At 40.2% G+C, this 17,892-nt stretch overlaps 1 protein-coding gene across 1 annotated transcript in view; it reads right to left on the minus strand.

Annotated features, from left to right (window-relative positions):
- The window catches only part of LOC150076910 (juvenile hormone acid O-methyltransferase-like), a 34,224-nt gene extending 24,882 nt beyond the window's left edge, over nt 1-9,342 (minus strand). Inside the window, exon 1 of the mRNA XM_090385728.1 lies at nt 9,053-9,342. Coding sequence (XP_090241854.1) covers nt 9,053-9,342 — 290 coding nt within the window. The remainder of the gene's footprint in view (nt 1-9,052) is intronic.
- Nucleotides 9,343-17,892: the final 8,550 nt, after the last annotated feature.

The raw sequence follows: 17,892 nt of genomic DNA on the forward strand, positions 1-17,892 counted from the left end.
GGAGTGGATGGGATCTGTCCAGTTATTTTAAAGGAGGCGGCAAAGAAAGTAAGCAAACCCTGAGCAATAATTATGAGAGCATCCTTGGACTCAGGGGAAGTCCCCACAGAATATAGATGTGCAAATGTATCCCCAATTCACAAAGGAGGATCTAAGGGTGACACAAGTAATTACAGACCAGTTGCCTGTTCCGGGGAAAATAATGGAGTCACTGGTTAAAGATGCATTGCAGGATTATCTACACAAGACCAGTAATAATTCAGACACAGCATGGGTTTGTTAAGGGAAAGGCTTCTCTGACAAATTTGATTGGATACTATGATGTAGTTACAAAGGAGCTCGGTGCAAAAAATAATTTTAATATCATATCATATACTTGGATTTCAGGAAAGCTTTTGACACTGTTGCGCATGGAAGACTACTGTACAAATTGGAGCAGTGTGGTATTAAGGGTAAGTTGCTACAATGGATAAAAGAGTGGTTGAGTGGCAGAAGACAGAGTGGTAATCAATGGACACTGCTCTTTGTGGACTAATGCTACTAGTAGAGCCCCTCCCCCGAGGATTTGGTGTTGGGCCCACTTTTGTTTTGTATATTTATCAATGACATTGATGAAGGTAATCAGGTTTTAATGTTGAAATTTGAAGATGATACAAAGGTTGGCAGGATTGTTAATGACAGTAATGGCAGTGTGCTACTGTAACAGGATCTAGAAAATTTGGGCATATAGGCTGAGAAGTGGCAACTGAAGTTTAACTTTGACAAATGCAAAGTATTGCATATGGGTAGAAGTAACCCCAGAGGAACGTACCAACTGTGTGGTACTACATTTAGGGTGGTAGAAAATGAAAATGACCTGGGAGTAATTGTGCAGTCAGATATGAAATTTTCTGAGCAGTGCAGACAGGCTGCCAGAGTAGGTCTTGGGGGTCTTGTCAATAATATACAGTAATTTTACTAGAAGGGATAAGGAGGTGATTATCCCCTTGTATAAGACAATGGTCAGGCCACACCTTGAGTGGCCTGACCATGCATACAGGTCTGGAAACCTCATTTTAGGAAGGATGTAGAGTTGCTAGAATGAGTACAGAGAAGGGCAACAAGACTGGTGAGGGGAACAAAGGGGTGCTCTTACGAAGAAAGGCTTAAGTTCTGCAAATTGCAATGTCTGGAGACTAGGCACCTGTGAGGTGATCAGATTGAGGTGTATAAGGCTATGAATGGTTTGAGCAGGCTCAATGTTGATGGAATTCCTCCTGCTGAGATTAAGAACCTAAGGGGGTATAAATTCAAATTGAGGAAAGACAGTTGTAGAATAGATGTGCAGAAATTTGCCTTTAGCCAGTGGGTAGTAGATTGCTGGAACAAACTTGAGCGAATGGATCGGTGAAATGGGAATTTTTTTTTTTTTTGACTGATGCTGTATAAGCTTGCTTTCTTGCATCATATGCCTCTACTAATGCTAATTTCATAAAAAGTATAGCTCTTGGTTAAAAATGCAGTTAAGCGAGCAGTTGGACAACTAAATGAGAAACTTCGTGACTTACCTTTGGCAAGTAGGAGTGGCACCAACGGTTGGCAGAAACAAGCCACATCCCACATATCACTTTGCTCTCCACTTGCACATGGCACTAAGCTTCTTCTGTTTGATAAGGTCTATCACATTTCATCTTCTGCTGGCTGAAATCTTTCTATGGCATTCGACGAACAGTGATACCGTAACATCGAAGCAAGCTATAATTATAGAAAATGGATGGCCAGTGATATCGTCAACTGTGAATGAACAGTAGAAATATCGTGTAATGTGGGAAAGGGGGAAAAAACCACTAGTCAAAAATGAGTCGATTAAAAATCCACACTTCCTTTGCTTGAATCTGCGCTGAATTACTGGTGTACATTTCACTAAAATTAGTATTAAAACACCCACACTTTTTTTGCTTGAGTCCATCCAGAACTAGTGGTGCAACTAACAACCTTTTTTAAAACTATGCAAAAAGAAAACAAAATTCAACTTAACTAAAATCATGATCTGAAAAGAGAACTAATAAAAGTCGCACGATAAAAAGTGCAAGACAAAAGCGAAAAAGAAACTCCCCAATGGCACAAACAGCAAACCATGTTGCTTCATGTTTAGTTGTCTGATCACTTAACTGCATTTTAATCTGACTGAACTTTATTAAGAGACCCTTACTCGTGTATCTTTACAACAGCAAATGATGCAGAAATGTAGGCCTGCCCACTGCTTTGCACTGATTGGCTACTAATCACCAAGATCTTCAGTTAGAATTTAGAGTGAATGCTGTTCTGCAAATAACTAGCCGGCAGAAATATGATAAGCTGGTAAACAACCACAGCAGGCTGAAACGGGGTTAAGAAAACTAGTGCTGCAAGTAGAAGTTTTCTTAACAGACTTTCATTTCCACTAGTGAAAAAAAGGTCAGGGGCATTCCTAGGGTATGTGGTGCCCAGGTGCCAATCGCAATTTGGCATCCTCCCTTTAAAATTTTCTTCATATGTGTATGTAAATTTCAGGTTTTCAGGCACCCGTTGATGATGGCCAGGTGCAGTGCACCCTTGGGACGGCCCACCCCTGGATTAGGTTATATTAGGCTTTATGGTGGATCTTTGTGACAAGAGGTGAAGAGCTGGCCTAGCTCCGCCCACTGGTTCTCTGTTATTGGATGATCTATTTGCGATTTAAAATCAGCCGTAAATGGAGAAAAATCATTTCCCTATTTTAAACCATTGCTAAAAGGGGGAAATCTTCCCTGATTTTAAACCAGCACGAAAGAGGGAAATAATTTCAGGGTTCCCTCCTCCCTTTTGGCACTAGTTTAAAATCCAAAAACGAAATTGAACAGAGTTACAGATTGTCCAATCACTGCGAGCCAATGTGAAGAGCTAGGCCACCTCTTCACTCCTTGTTGCAAAGGTCCATGGGTAAGCACCAGAAAGTAAATTTCAAGTTGTCGTATCCAAATCTTATTATTATACGTGTTCAGAGCTTACATTGGTTTAACTTTATTGGAGACTATTATCCATGGATCTTGTAAGGTCAAAAAAACTAAACTATTATATTAGGGTTAGCTGGAAAGACACTTTCAACTACCCATATGTATTGTGTCTATAAATTGCATGTGTTCGCTGGTCAATTTGCCTGCTTTGCTGGACGAAAATCCCCAATTTTTCCAGAGGGAAAAACCTTGCTATCTATGCATGAGACCGACTAACTCAGCCATGAAGTGAAAAAAAAAAAACCTTAAACACTCCTCGCATCATCAATGGGATGCGAAACCGGGCCTTTTCTTACCGGTGCAGACGGGACCATGACAATACCACTGCTTTCTGCACAGACTGTCTTTAAGGTCAGGTTTGATTAGGCCACCAAATTCGGGATAGATTCAAGCAAAAAACAATGTTTAGTGTACATTCCTGTACAGTTGATAGAAAAGTTAGATTAGTTAATAACATCAAATTCGGGACGGATTAGAGGAGAAAACGGTATCCATAATTATTATTATTAGCCATATGGTACAAGGAAGCCTGGGGCTTATGCTGCACCAGCCAAAAAAAAAAAAAAAAACAAGATGCATACTAAACATCTCACATCTAGCTAAGGACCGTGGGTGTGCCAAGCCCATACAGGATGTGAGATGTTTAGTATGCATCTATTTTCGCTTGGATCCATCCCGAACGGTGTACCTGCTGACCAGGTACACCCTTTCATGGCAACGGTTTTTCCCTCTGGTGGTGCCGTCTTTCAGCAGGATAATGCACCACGCCACACCACCCAGATTGTTCGAGACTTGTTTGTGGAACGTGAGGAAGACTTCCAGGTATTGCCCTGACCTCCAAATTGGTACCCAATACGACAAAACATTTAGAAATCTTGTAGCCTCCATGCCTCATCGCTGGGTACAAGCTGTTTTGGCTGTACAGGGAGGTGGTCATAATGTTTTGGCTCATTGGTGTATGGGTATATGAATTAACTTTCTGGGTGACCCTAATGTAATTGGTTTTTTTTTTGTAGAGTAACTCGCTAATATGAGACCTCAACTGCTATGCGAAAACAAGAGCCAGTCGACAAATGTTAATGTGATTTTCGTCTTCAGCAGCATGAAATTGGTCAAGATTGTGAATTTTCGTTTTTGTAACACGTAAACGTTTTCGTTTACGTGTTGACCAGGGTAATCAGATCAAAGAGCATTCTTCAATTTGTTGCTTCTCTACACTGCTGCTGTAAAAATGTCATCCAATAAATCTGCAAAAATCTTGCTAGTGTGTGAGTGATCAACCCATAAGTTACATTCAATATCTGGAAAGTTTAAAATCCCGTTATAAGGACATTCTGATTTACTGACTCAATCTATTTCTCTGTATACGTTTTTGTTATGCCCATCACAGTCATTAGGTGTAAAACACTCCTACTTTCATTTTTGTTTTCTTAGTGCTTATGTCACATCAAACTGACTTAACATTGCACTGGCCACCCATTTCGACTGGATGCACTGCCTTAAAGTTAATATGATTCTTAAATAAGATCATAACCCAAGCCTCTTCTGTCCTTTCTTCAAACAATATATTCCCCATATTCAAATTTTGCATCCCTTATGTCTTCCATGTATCCCATGAGATACACCATGTCATTCTTATCCCCACAATGTCTGCAATTGATGACTTAATTAGTACTTCAAATTCATCAAATTGATTTACTATGCTGCTAGCATTAGTGGACATGCAAGTATATATGCACCTGTTCTTACTCTTAGTTAGCTCAACACAGCCCATGTATTTCCATGTTTCATAGTGACCCCCAAAAGACCTATAAATTCCAGACACCTTGCTTTCCAGGCTGCTGCTTGCTCCAATAGAAGCAGAGCAAGAATCACTTTCACCTCTGCCTGCAGTTCTAGTTAATCTATTATTCTGTGTATCCTCCCAAACTATCAGTTTTAGGACTCAACCAACACTGTCTCGATAGTGTCGGCGATTATTCTTGCACTTCTATTTAAGTTTATCCCATTATTATAAAAATATTAATGGGATACAGTGGTCTCAGACAGTTTTTCAATTCTGTACAGTGGGATCAACTGACGATGCTACCAACAGTAAATTCTAAGTGGGAAGCATTCAAGGAATTAATCGTGGATGCTACTAAACGTTTCATACATATTAAGAAATATTGTTCAAGGTTTAGGCCTAAATGGTTATCAAATGAACTAATGAGACTCGTAACAGAGAAGAAAATGCATGGGATGCATATAAATTATCAAGCGACTCAGAAGCCTATGGCAGATATAAGCTAGTCTGTAATCAGGTCACAAAGGAGGTTAGGCAGGCAAAGGCAGATTACGAGAAACCCTTGGCAAAAGATGCTAAGAAAAACAGCAAGGATTTCTTTACTTATATAAACTCTAAAAGGAAGGGGATGAATCTGATTGGTCCACTTGACATCGATGGTTCGACTGTTAATGATCCTGCTCAGATAGCAAACAAACTGAATGAGTATTTTGCATCTACATTCACACATGAGGAATTATTAAGGTTTGAAAATGGCAGAAGGTTATCAAATTGTAGCAGGGTACTTAATGATTTTGTAATAACCGAGAGCAAAGTGGAGGAGAAATTGTTGAAGTTAAACATAAGAAAAGCACCTGGGGTGGATGGGATCTATTCAGTTATATTAAAGGATGCGGCAAAGCAAGTAAGCAAACCCTTGGCCATAATTATGAGAGCATCCTAGGACTCAGGGTAGGTTCCCACGGACTGGAAATGTGAAAATGTATCCCGAATTCACAAAGGGGGATCGAAGGGTGACACGAGTAATTACAGACCAGTTTAACTTCTGTTCCGGGTAAAATAATGGAGTCATTAGTTATAGATACATTGCAGGATCATCAAGACAAGACTGCAGCAATAATTCAGACACAGCATGGGTTTGTTAAGGGAAAATCTTGTCTGACAAATTTGATAGGATATTATGATGTGGTTACAAAGGAACTGGATGCAAAAAATAATTTTGATATATATTTGGATTTCAGGAAAGCTTTTGACACTGTTGCGCATGGAAGACTATTGTACAAATTGGAGCAGAATGGTATTAAGGGTAAGTTGCTACAATGGATAAAAGGATGGTTAAGTGGGAGAAGACAGAGGGTGGTAATCAATGGGTGCTGCTCTTTGTGGACTAATGTTATTAGTGCAATCCCACAGGGTTAGGTGTTGGGTCCACTGTTGTTTTGTATATTTATCAATGATATTGATGAAGTTATATCAGGCTTAGTGTCGAAGTTTGCAGATGATACAAAGGTTGGCAGAGTTGTTAATGACAGTAATGGCAGTGTGCTACTGCAACTTGATCTAGAAAATTTAGGCAGATGGACTGAGAAGTGGCAACTGAAGTTTAACATTGAAAAATGCAAAGTACTGCATATGGATAGAAGTAACCCCAGAGGAACGTACCAACTGTGTGGTACTACACTTAAGGTGGTAGAAAATGAAAAAGACCTGGGAGTAATTGTGCAGTCATATATGACGTTTTCTGAACAATGCAGACAGGCTGCCAGGACAGGTCATGGGGTTTTGTCAATGATATATAGGAATTTTGCTAGCAGGGAAAAGGAGATGATTGTCCCTCTGTATAAGGCAATTTTTCAGGCCACGCCTTGAGTACTGTGTGCAGGTCTGGAGGCTTCATTTTAGGAAGGATGTCGATTTGCTTGAGCGTGTTCAGAGAAGGGCAACAAGATTGGTGAGGGGAATGAAGGGATCCTCTTACCAAGAGAGACTTAAGTTCTGCAAATTGCAGTGGCTGGAGACTAGGCACCTGCGCGGTGATCTGATTGAGGTGTATAAGGCCTTGAAATGGTTGAGCACGCTGGATTCTGATGGGATCCTTCCACTTGTTCAGATTACGAACCTAAGGGGGCATAAATTCAAATTAAATAAAGACAGATGTTGAATAGATGTGCGGAAATTTGCCTTTAGTTAGTGGGTGGTTAATTGCTGGAACAAACTTCCATCTGTTGTTGTGGAAGTTGAATAAATTTAAGGAGGAACTGGACAGGCATTTGGATGGAATGGTGTGATTTTTTTTTTTTTTTCGCCTGATGCTGCATAAGCTCATACACTTGCTTTCTTGCATCACATGCCACTGCTACTATAACCAAAAAAAGACAACTAATAACAACAAAAGTTATCAAGGAAAATCAAAATCGTTTCAACATAATGTTAAAGTGTTAAAAAAATGCAATCATTTTTTATCTCTTTCACCATTTTTTAGAAGCATTTATTCTTCAAAGTGCATTATACTTTTTCCATGGCCCATACAACTAACTAACCTGATGGAATGAACTACATTTAACTTTCGATTCCGCAGCTGCACCAGCACCGCCCTAGGGGTTGTTGTTGATGAAACGATACCCTGTCGTTTAGTGCTCAGAGCAATTAGATGATGTCAGTCACCCCTCTCCCCAACGGCAACGGGCAGTCCACGTATATTTGCAATTGAATCTAATAAACACGACTGTGATTCCAAAATTTCATTCGTATAAGTGTATCAATTTATGTTCGATGACCGCGATTGCAAAACAGAAGAAACTGCTCTAGACAAACATGAGATTTCCTTTATCTATTTAATATATTATTTGTCGTAGTGTCAAATCCCAAAGTTGACAGTCCTCAAGTGTAATTCTTTGCCCCACATTATTGACCCGTGAGATCAGAATAGGTCATGGGTAATTCAGTTAGGGGATGCAGAGGTATTTATATTAAAAGGGGAAAGAAAACAAGAAATCTTTTGGCAGTCTTACTGTAGGTTTCGGAGTTTTTCAGGTTGTAAGAATCAGAGAGTGGGTCCAAGAAGCTTAGCGATACTTTAAGATCAGCAGATAGAGAAAGTCAAGGAAGTTAGCCCAGAGTCGTACGTATGGATAAAAGAGTAGGATTAACAAGTACCGGGAACGAACGACCATTTGTCAGTAAGTGATTAGCTTTTTCTAAAACAACACAAACCCAACCATTCGAAGTTAATCATACTTTCCCCTTGCCCAGAGAAATGTACCAACTGTGTGGTACTACACTTAAGGTGGTAGAAAATGAAAAAGACCTGGGAGTAATTGTGCAGTCAGATATGACGTTTTCTGAGCAATGCAGATAGGCTGCCAGGACACACACACTGATTCACACACACTGATCATAAAAATCATGCTAACAATTGTGTATCTACTTTTCATAATTAGAATTTAACAGTTAACGCGACTTGTCAAGTTAGTTGTTTTAATACTCATTGTAATTGTTAGGTTTACAGATATATTCCTATTCTAATAGTAGAACAATTGTATGGCATGACTGCCATCAGTGATTGGATTGTGAATTTTTGCAAGAGAAATAGTGGAAAAGCCACATGAAGAACATTCCAAAATTGTAACACTACTAATAGCAAGATAACGCTTGCTATTCGGTTAATTTACCAAGCAACCACATGCCAATTAATCTAAAGCTTTGACCAGTTCAATTGTACTCATGTGTATAACTGATATGTTTAATAAACCTTGTTTTGTTGATCACTTTGCCTTGTGACAATTCTCTGATACACATAATTCACTGAATAAGTTTTGTAAAAGAACTATAGTTAATGCGGTGCTTTGGAGCACCGCATTAACCGCATGAAATGCGGTTAATGCGGTGCTCCAAAGCGGTCACCGCATGAAATGCGGTTAATGCGGTGCTTTGGAGCACCGCATTAACCGCATTTCATATAGAAAGGAGCCCAAAGTATAATCACAACGCGATCTTGATGCTGCGAACTTACTGTTATTTAAATCTGAGTGGGTTTGAGGGCGCAAGGTTTTGTCCTAATCCAAACTACTGGACTATCATATGAAACCCAGGTCTCCTGGAAACACATATTAGCGTGCAGCCTTGTCGGAAGCCGAGTGATTCACAGAGAGCGTTATTTAGGCAAGCACATACGCTAAAACAGAAAAACCTGTGGAACAATAAACTCATTAGTAAGTGTTAAGTTCGTATTAAACAGATTATGTGGAACTACCTGTTTTCGATGTTTGCTACATAGTATTCCAAATTTTCACAGTTATAATGACTTCGAGCATGATTAACCATACTAGGAAGAATATCGATTCCCACAATCTTCTTAGCAGTTTTGAAGTTTGGTAATATAATTTCCTTGGTTATATCTCCTGGTCCACACCCTATATCCATTATCATATCTTCTTCTTCACCCCGCCTGGACAATCTGGGAACCATTTCTTTCAAAAATTCGATTGCATCTCGTCGTTGTGAATCGTTAACACTCAGATACAGACAAGGATCTGGATTCATTTGTTATATTCTGGAAACAGAAAATATATATATACTGTAATAAATTATTTCGATATTTTTATGTGAGAATTATTTTCATGTAATAACAGAATAGAGAAAATTGTGGTAATTTGCCCATTGTTCTATTTGCCCATTTCTAGTCTGGGAATGTGCAATGCTACTTTTAGTAATACATGTATACAATATATGCACTGGTTTTCAAAGAAAGTACATCACCCCTTAAAATTGTAATTGTCGTCCGAATAACGTAAGTATATGGCAATATTTCTTACAGATTCCATCAGATAAGATTGACACGCATAGAGCATGATGTAATATTGCACCAGCTGTTACTTTCAGCTATATAAGCACGCTCTGAAAGAGTTGCAGTCATTCCCTGCTTGCATCAGGATGGCGAATTACGTGCAGTTGACGACACGAAGAAAGTGCTTTATGTGAGGAAGGATGTTCTTCCCGACATATTGCTTATAGAGTGTCTTGCAATCAGTCGACAGTGAGTAGATATCTTTCCAAACTCAAGAATACTGGTTCTGCTGATAGGAAAAAAAGGAACGGGACGCAAACGAGTCTCTAAGCCAAAACAGGACCGCGTTTTGAAGCGATTATGCCTTAAAAACCATAAAGCTTCTTCGTCTGAGGTGAAAAGAGAATGGGAAGAACATACATAAGTGGTAGCAAGTGCAGTAACAGTCAGAAAACGCCTCTTCAAAAATGGACTTGTAGCCCATCGTCCTAAGCTCTTGATATGCTCTGACATGCATGTCAAATGGACCCCCGAGCAGTGGAAGTCAGTTATTTTCTCAGATGGGAAGAAATTCAACTTACATGGCTGTGATGGAAGACAAACGATTGCCGTAGACATGCTGAACAATACCATCCAGACTGCATAGTGTCTACAGTGAAATTCCCTACCAGCCAAATGATATGGGGGTGAATTTCGTATCGCGGAGTTTATAAACGGTCACCTGCAATTTATAAAAGGTTCTGGGTTGGCACACCCAGGGTCCTGAGCTGGATATCATCATTCTTCTCTTTCTTGGTGATTTCCTTCTACTTCTCTCTCTCTTTCTCTCTCTCTCTCTCTCTCTCTTTGCACCTGGTGACCTTTTCATTTTTTTTTTTACTTTAAAATGATAAACTGAAGCAAATTGAGGGTTTCTGATAACATTTCAGCCATAATTGTCATGTTTTCCAAAACTGTTCCATAAAGGTTGCAAATGCTCATTTTGGAATATTTTGAGAGCACCTGTCAAATATTACTTAGCTTTGCCTTAACTATTAATAAATATGTTTTGTTTATATTTCTATTTGTGATGCTAGTCGTTAATGTAACCTACCATCGCGAAAAACGGTTAGAAATGTGAAATTCCTAGGTTATGCACTTACTTTGAACACCAGTGTATATTATTGAAGTAAATCGCCACAGGCTGTTTCGTTTGATTTTGTGTTTGTAACCTTTAGAAATAGTGTTGGTCCTTAAGTTTTGCACGACAGTGTATGTTGATAATATGAGAATTGAGAAGGTTTTGACAAGGGCGGATGAAAAGAGATTTTTGACTGAGATAATCAGAAAGCGGAAGAGAAATAGGATTAGACGTGTTACGAGGTGACGGATTGATAAAGAATGGGATGGAGGTAAAAGCTGAGGGGAAGAGACCCAGGAAAGATTGATGAAAGGTATGATGTATGAATTGAGGCGAGTCAGTGATATGCATAGATGAAAAGGAGGGTTGAGGATAGGGAGATATGGAGAAGTAGATAACGGTAAGTGTATATCTACCTTTCAGTACACTTATAGAATAAAATAATAATTCGAAGCTTGTGCTTTGGATTCCTACCTCTTCACCCCGGATGTCACTAAGAATTTTCAACAAGAATGCACATTCTTGTTGAATTTCATGATATAAGATCTTAAAATATAGCATTTAAAAATATAGAGCATTTTAAAATAGAAAATATCGCTGCTATAAGCGATATTTCCAAGAAATTAAAATTAACAGTTAGCTACAATAAAAAAAATATATTTCTTCTTTATTACTGAAAATCAACAAATTTCTTACACACATTGGGAGTTGGGAGAATCCAACACGCAAGTTCAGGATAGAAATGTTAAATTCCCAGCATAGAGAAGGGCAAGTAGAAATTAAAGATAACATGTTAAACTACAAAAAAAAATAATAAAAAATAATAAGAACTATTTTTTAATTCCTTCAGAATTACTGAAAAGTACGTGGTAAATTCCCAGCATTCAGACGAGCAAGTAGAGTGAGTGACACGCATGCTCCTTCAGAATAAGTTTTGAATCACAGATTCAGGCAGAGGCCAGAGCCGAAGTGGACGATGCTGTCAAGCTGTAACGCCACTATACTAAAGTAAAGGGTTATTAAAAATGCCTCCCAAGGAAATTGATTGTTTACAGAGGCATTTGAAAAGTTCTAGTGATGTATCTTCACCGGAGATACATCACTAGAATTACATTACTGAGAGGTACATCACAAAAACTACATCACTGAGAGATACATCTCTAGAATTACATCCCTGAGGACATCACTAAAACATCTACCATCTGGCCAGATCTCACTAATATTTTAGTATTAAATCAGCTCACACCAACCATAAGAATAAGCATTTACTGTAACTAGAATATTTATTTACATATTAAAATAAAATAAATATTTACAAAAAACTGCTATTATATTAAATATACATGTAAAAACATTAAAACTGTGATAAAATCCTTGAGATAAAATACACTAAAATAAACCGGATTAAAAACGATAAAAATCTCTGGAGCTTTCGGAAGCTTGCGCTCCCTTCCTCAGCAGTAACAAAACTTCCTGCAGCACGTCCATATATAACAGGCTCACGGTACCTATACACGTGGTGCAGTCGGCGCATGGTCTGAACTGGAAGCGGAAATAGCTCGGGAACGTGTTAAGCAAAACCGTTCATCCGTACTTAGGATAATAGTTTCAAACAGAGGATGCATACGCATACCTCTGTCCCTATTCATAATATTGTGGTCGGATGAACAGATTCGTAGGCTCTCGAGCCATTTACGGTTCCAGAACCCATGCGCTCGATCCATGATAACCGCATCCTCTGGGGAAATTTGATGCTGCTTCTCCCAAAAATGTTCGGCCACAGCAGATTTATTGTAATCAGCGGTTTTTATAGCATTTGCATGCTCCCCCAGACGATCCTTGAGCCGTCGTTTTGTCTCGCCCACATAACATTCCCCACAATCCGGGCATTCTATCCTGTATACTACTCCACTACTCAGGTCCTTTGCTATTGGGTCTTTTACCTGAGACAACACAGTGTGCAACCTCCGCCCGGGAAGCTGCACACAGCGTGTTTTATAGCCCCGCAAAATTCTAGCGAGATGCTCAGTAACGCCCGGATAGTAAGGAATGTATTCGGTAGCGACAGGAACAAACGGTTCCTGACGGTTAGACTCTATTCCTCTACTAAATCTGTCTATGATCCTCTGGGGGTATCCGCATTTTCTAAGGTCTGCTGTGACCCGTCTAATTTCACATTCTTTGTCCTCAGAGGTGGTGCAGTGTGACCCTGCTCTATCTAGTAGAGCTTTCACTACACTATTCTTATGCTGCCCAGCTTGTGCTGAACTATAATGGGTGTACTGGCCTCTGCACATAGGTTTTTTAAACACAGATATAGTGGGCCAGTCCAACTATGTCATAAAAGACAGTAAAGAATTTGTGAATTTTGTGAAAGATTTGACTGTAAATGAAAACGAGAGCATGATTTCTTTTGATGTGGTGTCACTATTCACATGCATTCCAATTAAACATGGAATATATTGTGTTAGAAGATCTTTGAGTAATGATGTCTCTTTGGGTAGTAGATCGCTTTTAAACGTAGAGGATATTTGTTCGGGTGTGGAACTTTGTCTGGCCAGCACCACTATGGTGTACCAAGGTGTTATGTACAAACAGGTTCACGGTACAGCCATGGGATCTCCTATTAGCGCCATCGTGGCCAATCTGGCCATGGAGGAGTTAGAGGAGAGGGTTTTTAGTGGATGTCAGTTTCCCATAAAGAAATGGAAAAGGTATGTTGATGATACCTTTACCGTGGTCCAGAAGGGGAGAGAGGATGATGCACTCCATTGGCTTAATAGCTTCTCCCAATTTATACAATTTACCTCAGAGGTGGAAACAGGAGGTACCCTTCCTTTCTTGGATGTACTGGTCTCTAGGGTAGGCCCTAGGCTAAAAACTTCTGTGTTTAAAAAACCTATGTGCAGAGGCCAGTACACCCATTATAGTTCAGCACAAGCTGGGCAGCATAAGAATAGTGTAGTGAAAGCTCTACTAGATAGAGCAGGGTCACACTGCACCACCTCTGAGGACAAAGAATGTGAAATTAGACGGGTCACAGCAGACCTTAGAAAATGCGGATACCCCCAGAGGATCATAGACAGATTTAGTAGAGGAATAGAGTCTAACCGTCAGGAACCGTTTGTTCCTGTCGCTACCGAATACATTCCTTACTATCCGGGCGTTACTGAGCATCTCGCTAGAATTTTGCGGGGCTATAAAACACGCTGTGTGCAGCTTCCCGGGCGGAGGTTGCACACTGTGTTGTCTCAGGTAAAAGACCCAATAGCAAAGGACCTGAGTAGTGGAGTAGTATACAGGATAGAATGCCCGGATTGTGGGGAATGTTATGTGGGCGAGACAAAACGACGGCTCAAGGATCGTCTGGGGGAGCATGCAAATGCTATAAAAACCGCTGATTACAATAAATCTGCTGTGGCCGAACATTTTTGGGAGAAGCAGCATCAAATTTCCCCAGAGGATGCGGTTATCATGGATCGAGCGCATGGGTTCTGGAACCGTAAATGGCTCGAGAGCCTACGAATCTGTTCATCCGACCACAATATTATGAATAGGGACAGAGGTATGCGTATGCATCCTCTGTTTGAAACTATTATCCTAAGTACGGATGAACGGTTTTGCTTAACACGTTCCCGAGCTATTTCCGCTTCCAGTTCAGACCATGCGCCGACTGCACCACGTGTATAGGTACCGTGAGCCTGTTATATATGGACGTGCTGCAGGAAGTTTTGTTACTGCTGAGGAAGGGAGCGCAAGCTTCCGAAAGCTCCAGAGATTTTTATCGTTTTTATCGCTTTTAATCCGGTTTATTTTAGTGTATTTTATCTCAAGGATTTTATCACAGTTTTAATGTTTTTACATGTATATTTAATATAATAGCAGTTTTTTGAAAATATTTATTTTATTTTAATATGTAAATAAATATTCTAGTTACAGTAAATGCTTATTCTTATGGTTGGTGTGAGCTGATTTAATACTAAAATATGAATTTTCCCAACCTCAGAGGCCTTTTTCAGGATACAGATCTCACTAATTCCAGGTTTTGTGTGTCCCAAGCTTAAAACTTGAATTCAGTGGAAGTAAAAATTGCGTGCAACAACTTGAAAGGCGTGTAGAAAAACGGTCCATTGTGCGTGTTTGAGTGAATATAATTTTGCTGTTCATGTGTCAATCTGTCATCATCGTTCATACATAGCCACTTTGTTTCTAATAAGTAGGCAAAGACCGAAAACAAAGTTCGGGAATTTACAGAGTGGCAGATCAAATTATCACTATTCAGTAGTTCACAAAACTTTATCTTGTGTTATTTTTCTCTTCAGCGTCCGCTTATGGGTGGCGTAGGTTAGGATTGCCTAGCGTTATTTCGAGCACCAATTGCACTTTATATTGGCAGGATCCTACGCCGCTGTTCTTCCCTGGGCGAACACCTTCTCTTCCTTGTTAATTATTATTATTATTTGTAGTTATTTGTTTATTACTCGTTTCACGAGTCATCCACAGCGGTAAGCTGGAAGGGAGGGGGTTATGTTTACATTCTGTTTAAATAAAGCAGGTTCAGGCAGGGACGTGCGTGCTTGGTTACATGGAACAATATGTATACTTGATCTGTATGTATATACTGTATATAAAATTTTATATAGATAAAGATATAATAAATATATAAATTTTCCTCTTGTAATTTGTTACGCTTTGACGATTTTTTAAAATTACTGTCATTGGTAGCGTTGGCGTGGGTTTTCATTCTGGTATCCTTGAAGTCATAATGATAAACTTGTCCATATTTCGATTAGTTGTCTTCTGGGTGCTTTCTGTTTTCAGAATTCATCTAAATGCGATGGGTGATCATTTCATTCGCGGACTGGTGCAAGATTTTATGTTTACCACGAGAACTTTAGAGGCGTTCTCCCTGTTCGCTACTGAACAGAATCTGTGTGGGAATGCCAGTACTTACCAAGCTAGTGTTGCGTGAAGAGAGTTTTTTTAGCCCGCGTGTCACTGACGATCGTTTTGAAGTAAGTATCATGTTGGACATACAGATTGAGCAGCAATACACAGAGACAGACAGGCCATAGGACTTACCGGGGAACCCCAGTGGGCAGGAGGCTAGTGTCATTTCCAATATTACACTCTGACCTCCGATACATTCTATATGTTTTCCCCGGTAAGAATTGTTTACCCAGTCCGCCTCTGGTGATATGAGATTCATTCTTTCGTCAGACGGGACTTAAATGCATCAGAAACAGTTTAAGAGATGAATGAAGCGTGTAGCAATGAGTGGTAGGAAGGCCAAATTCCGATGTGAAGTGGTTTCTCAATCAAGACAATGCCAGGCCCAATACGGCTAATATTGTGCAGGCAGTGATCACTGCCGTAGGTGTCGAGGTTCTGCCACATCCCCCTTATTCATTAGCCCTATGTGATTTCTTTCTGTTTCCACGTCTGAAGAGAGCTCTGAAAGGCAAGCGTTTCACATCCGACACAACGATGCTCGCAGAATGGAAGTACTTCGCAGTCTTTCGAAAAAATGGCTTGCATGTAAAGTTCAAGGGAGAGTATTTCGAGAAGGAGAAATCCACAGAAGATTCTGATTATGACAATTAAGATAAGATCTTGCACCAGTCCGCGAATTAAATGATCACCCCCTCGTACAAGTCACCTTACTAAGCAAATCGACCATGTTTCCAGGAAACATATCCAGGGCTTTAAGGTTGTTAAAATTGTTTCGGAGTGAACGCCTAATGTCAATTTGGCATCTTCCAACAATCGTGTAGTTTTGACCAGAGCTGTGACATCGTGGGTATCGAGGCGTTCTGTGATGAGTCTGACCAGAGTGTAGAATATGTTTAGTATCAAACGACACCAGGGGTTTCCTCCATCTCCACGTAGTATATATTGTGGGTGTGAAACAGAACACTGTCAATGCCAGAGGTTTAAAGGTGTATGGATTTTGTATATGTGTAGTGTTGTGTGCCGTTGTTCCTCTGGTAATTTCACCGCTGGGCCCCCTAATGGGACCAACGTTGTCCATACTCCGCCCCGTGGAGGCGCACCAGGTATACCAGTATTGTAGTTATTTAGTCTGGCAGGTCCTGCCACCTAATTTCCTGAGATTTTAGTGGCTAGGACCTAAAAAAAAAGAACGCTATAGACAGTGGTCATCTAAAAGGAAAGGAATACTAGTTATGCAATTCGATGCTATTAAATTATTGAGTGTACGGCTCAAGCAATTTAGAGATGATTCGGATGCTAGCAGTTGTATAGAGAGGAGGGGAAGAGGCAGAGATACGGAGTACATAGAGAAGATGCCCCCAAATCAGTGAAGCAAGCCCATGCCCCACCAGATTGACCGTATTGAACAGTACATTTCTGTTTCAGCTTTCAGGAGGCACGCCTAGAAAGTTTCACTCTTGCCCCATATATTGGTTTTCATTTTTTATTTTGTAATTTCGCAGTCTTCTTTAATTATTTTATTTTATCCGGAGAGTTGCAAATAACAGGTAGTTTCAGAGCTTTCCAATGCATACAAAACTAGTGTAAAGCGTATTGATGTCTAACGGCACCAGGGGTTTCCCCCATCTCCGCGTTTCTTTCATTGTACGTGTACCAGTTCGCTGGGAAGGCCAGAGATTTAAAAGTGTATGGATTTTGTATAAGTGTAAATGTTGTGTATCATTGTTCATCTGGCCATTTAGCCGCTGGACCCCTGCTGAGGCCCAACGTTGCCCACACTTGGCCCCGTGGAGGCAGACCAGGTACACAGTAGTATGAAGCTTTACTCTGGCAAGCCCTGCCACCTAGTTTCCTGAGATTTCAGCGGCTGGGACCTATGTAAAAAAAAAAAAAAAAAAAAGATATTGCAACACGCGGCGATTTTCGGGGTAAGACGCTAAAGAGATTATTAGAGGCCAAAAGGGCATTTGTGACTTGATTTGAACAATTAAAATTTTGGTAGTGTGGGGCATACACTATGATGTTTAGTCAGAGCGGGGGAGAAAACTGAAGGCTGGGGGGAAAGTAAGAAATATGGAGTCAATAGGGAAGAGGACCAGAGAAGGTCAGTGGGGCATGCCCATGCCCTAACAGGAGGAAACGAGGGGGTGGGCGAGGAGAAGAGGAAACAGCAGAGCCGTCCCTTCTCTCCCCCGCCCAGGAAGAGGAGTAAAAGCCCTGTGCAAGTGAGCAC

The sequence above is a fragment of the Mastigoproctus giganteus genome, chromosome 12, assembly GCF_048544385.1.
Source record: "Mastigoproctus giganteus isolate SK-2022 chromosome 12, ASM4854438v1, whole genome shotgun sequence".
In the NCBI taxonomy this organism is placed as follows: domain Eukaryota; kingdom Metazoa; phylum Arthropoda; class Arachnida; order Uropygi; family Thelyphonidae; genus Mastigoproctus; species Mastigoproctus giganteus.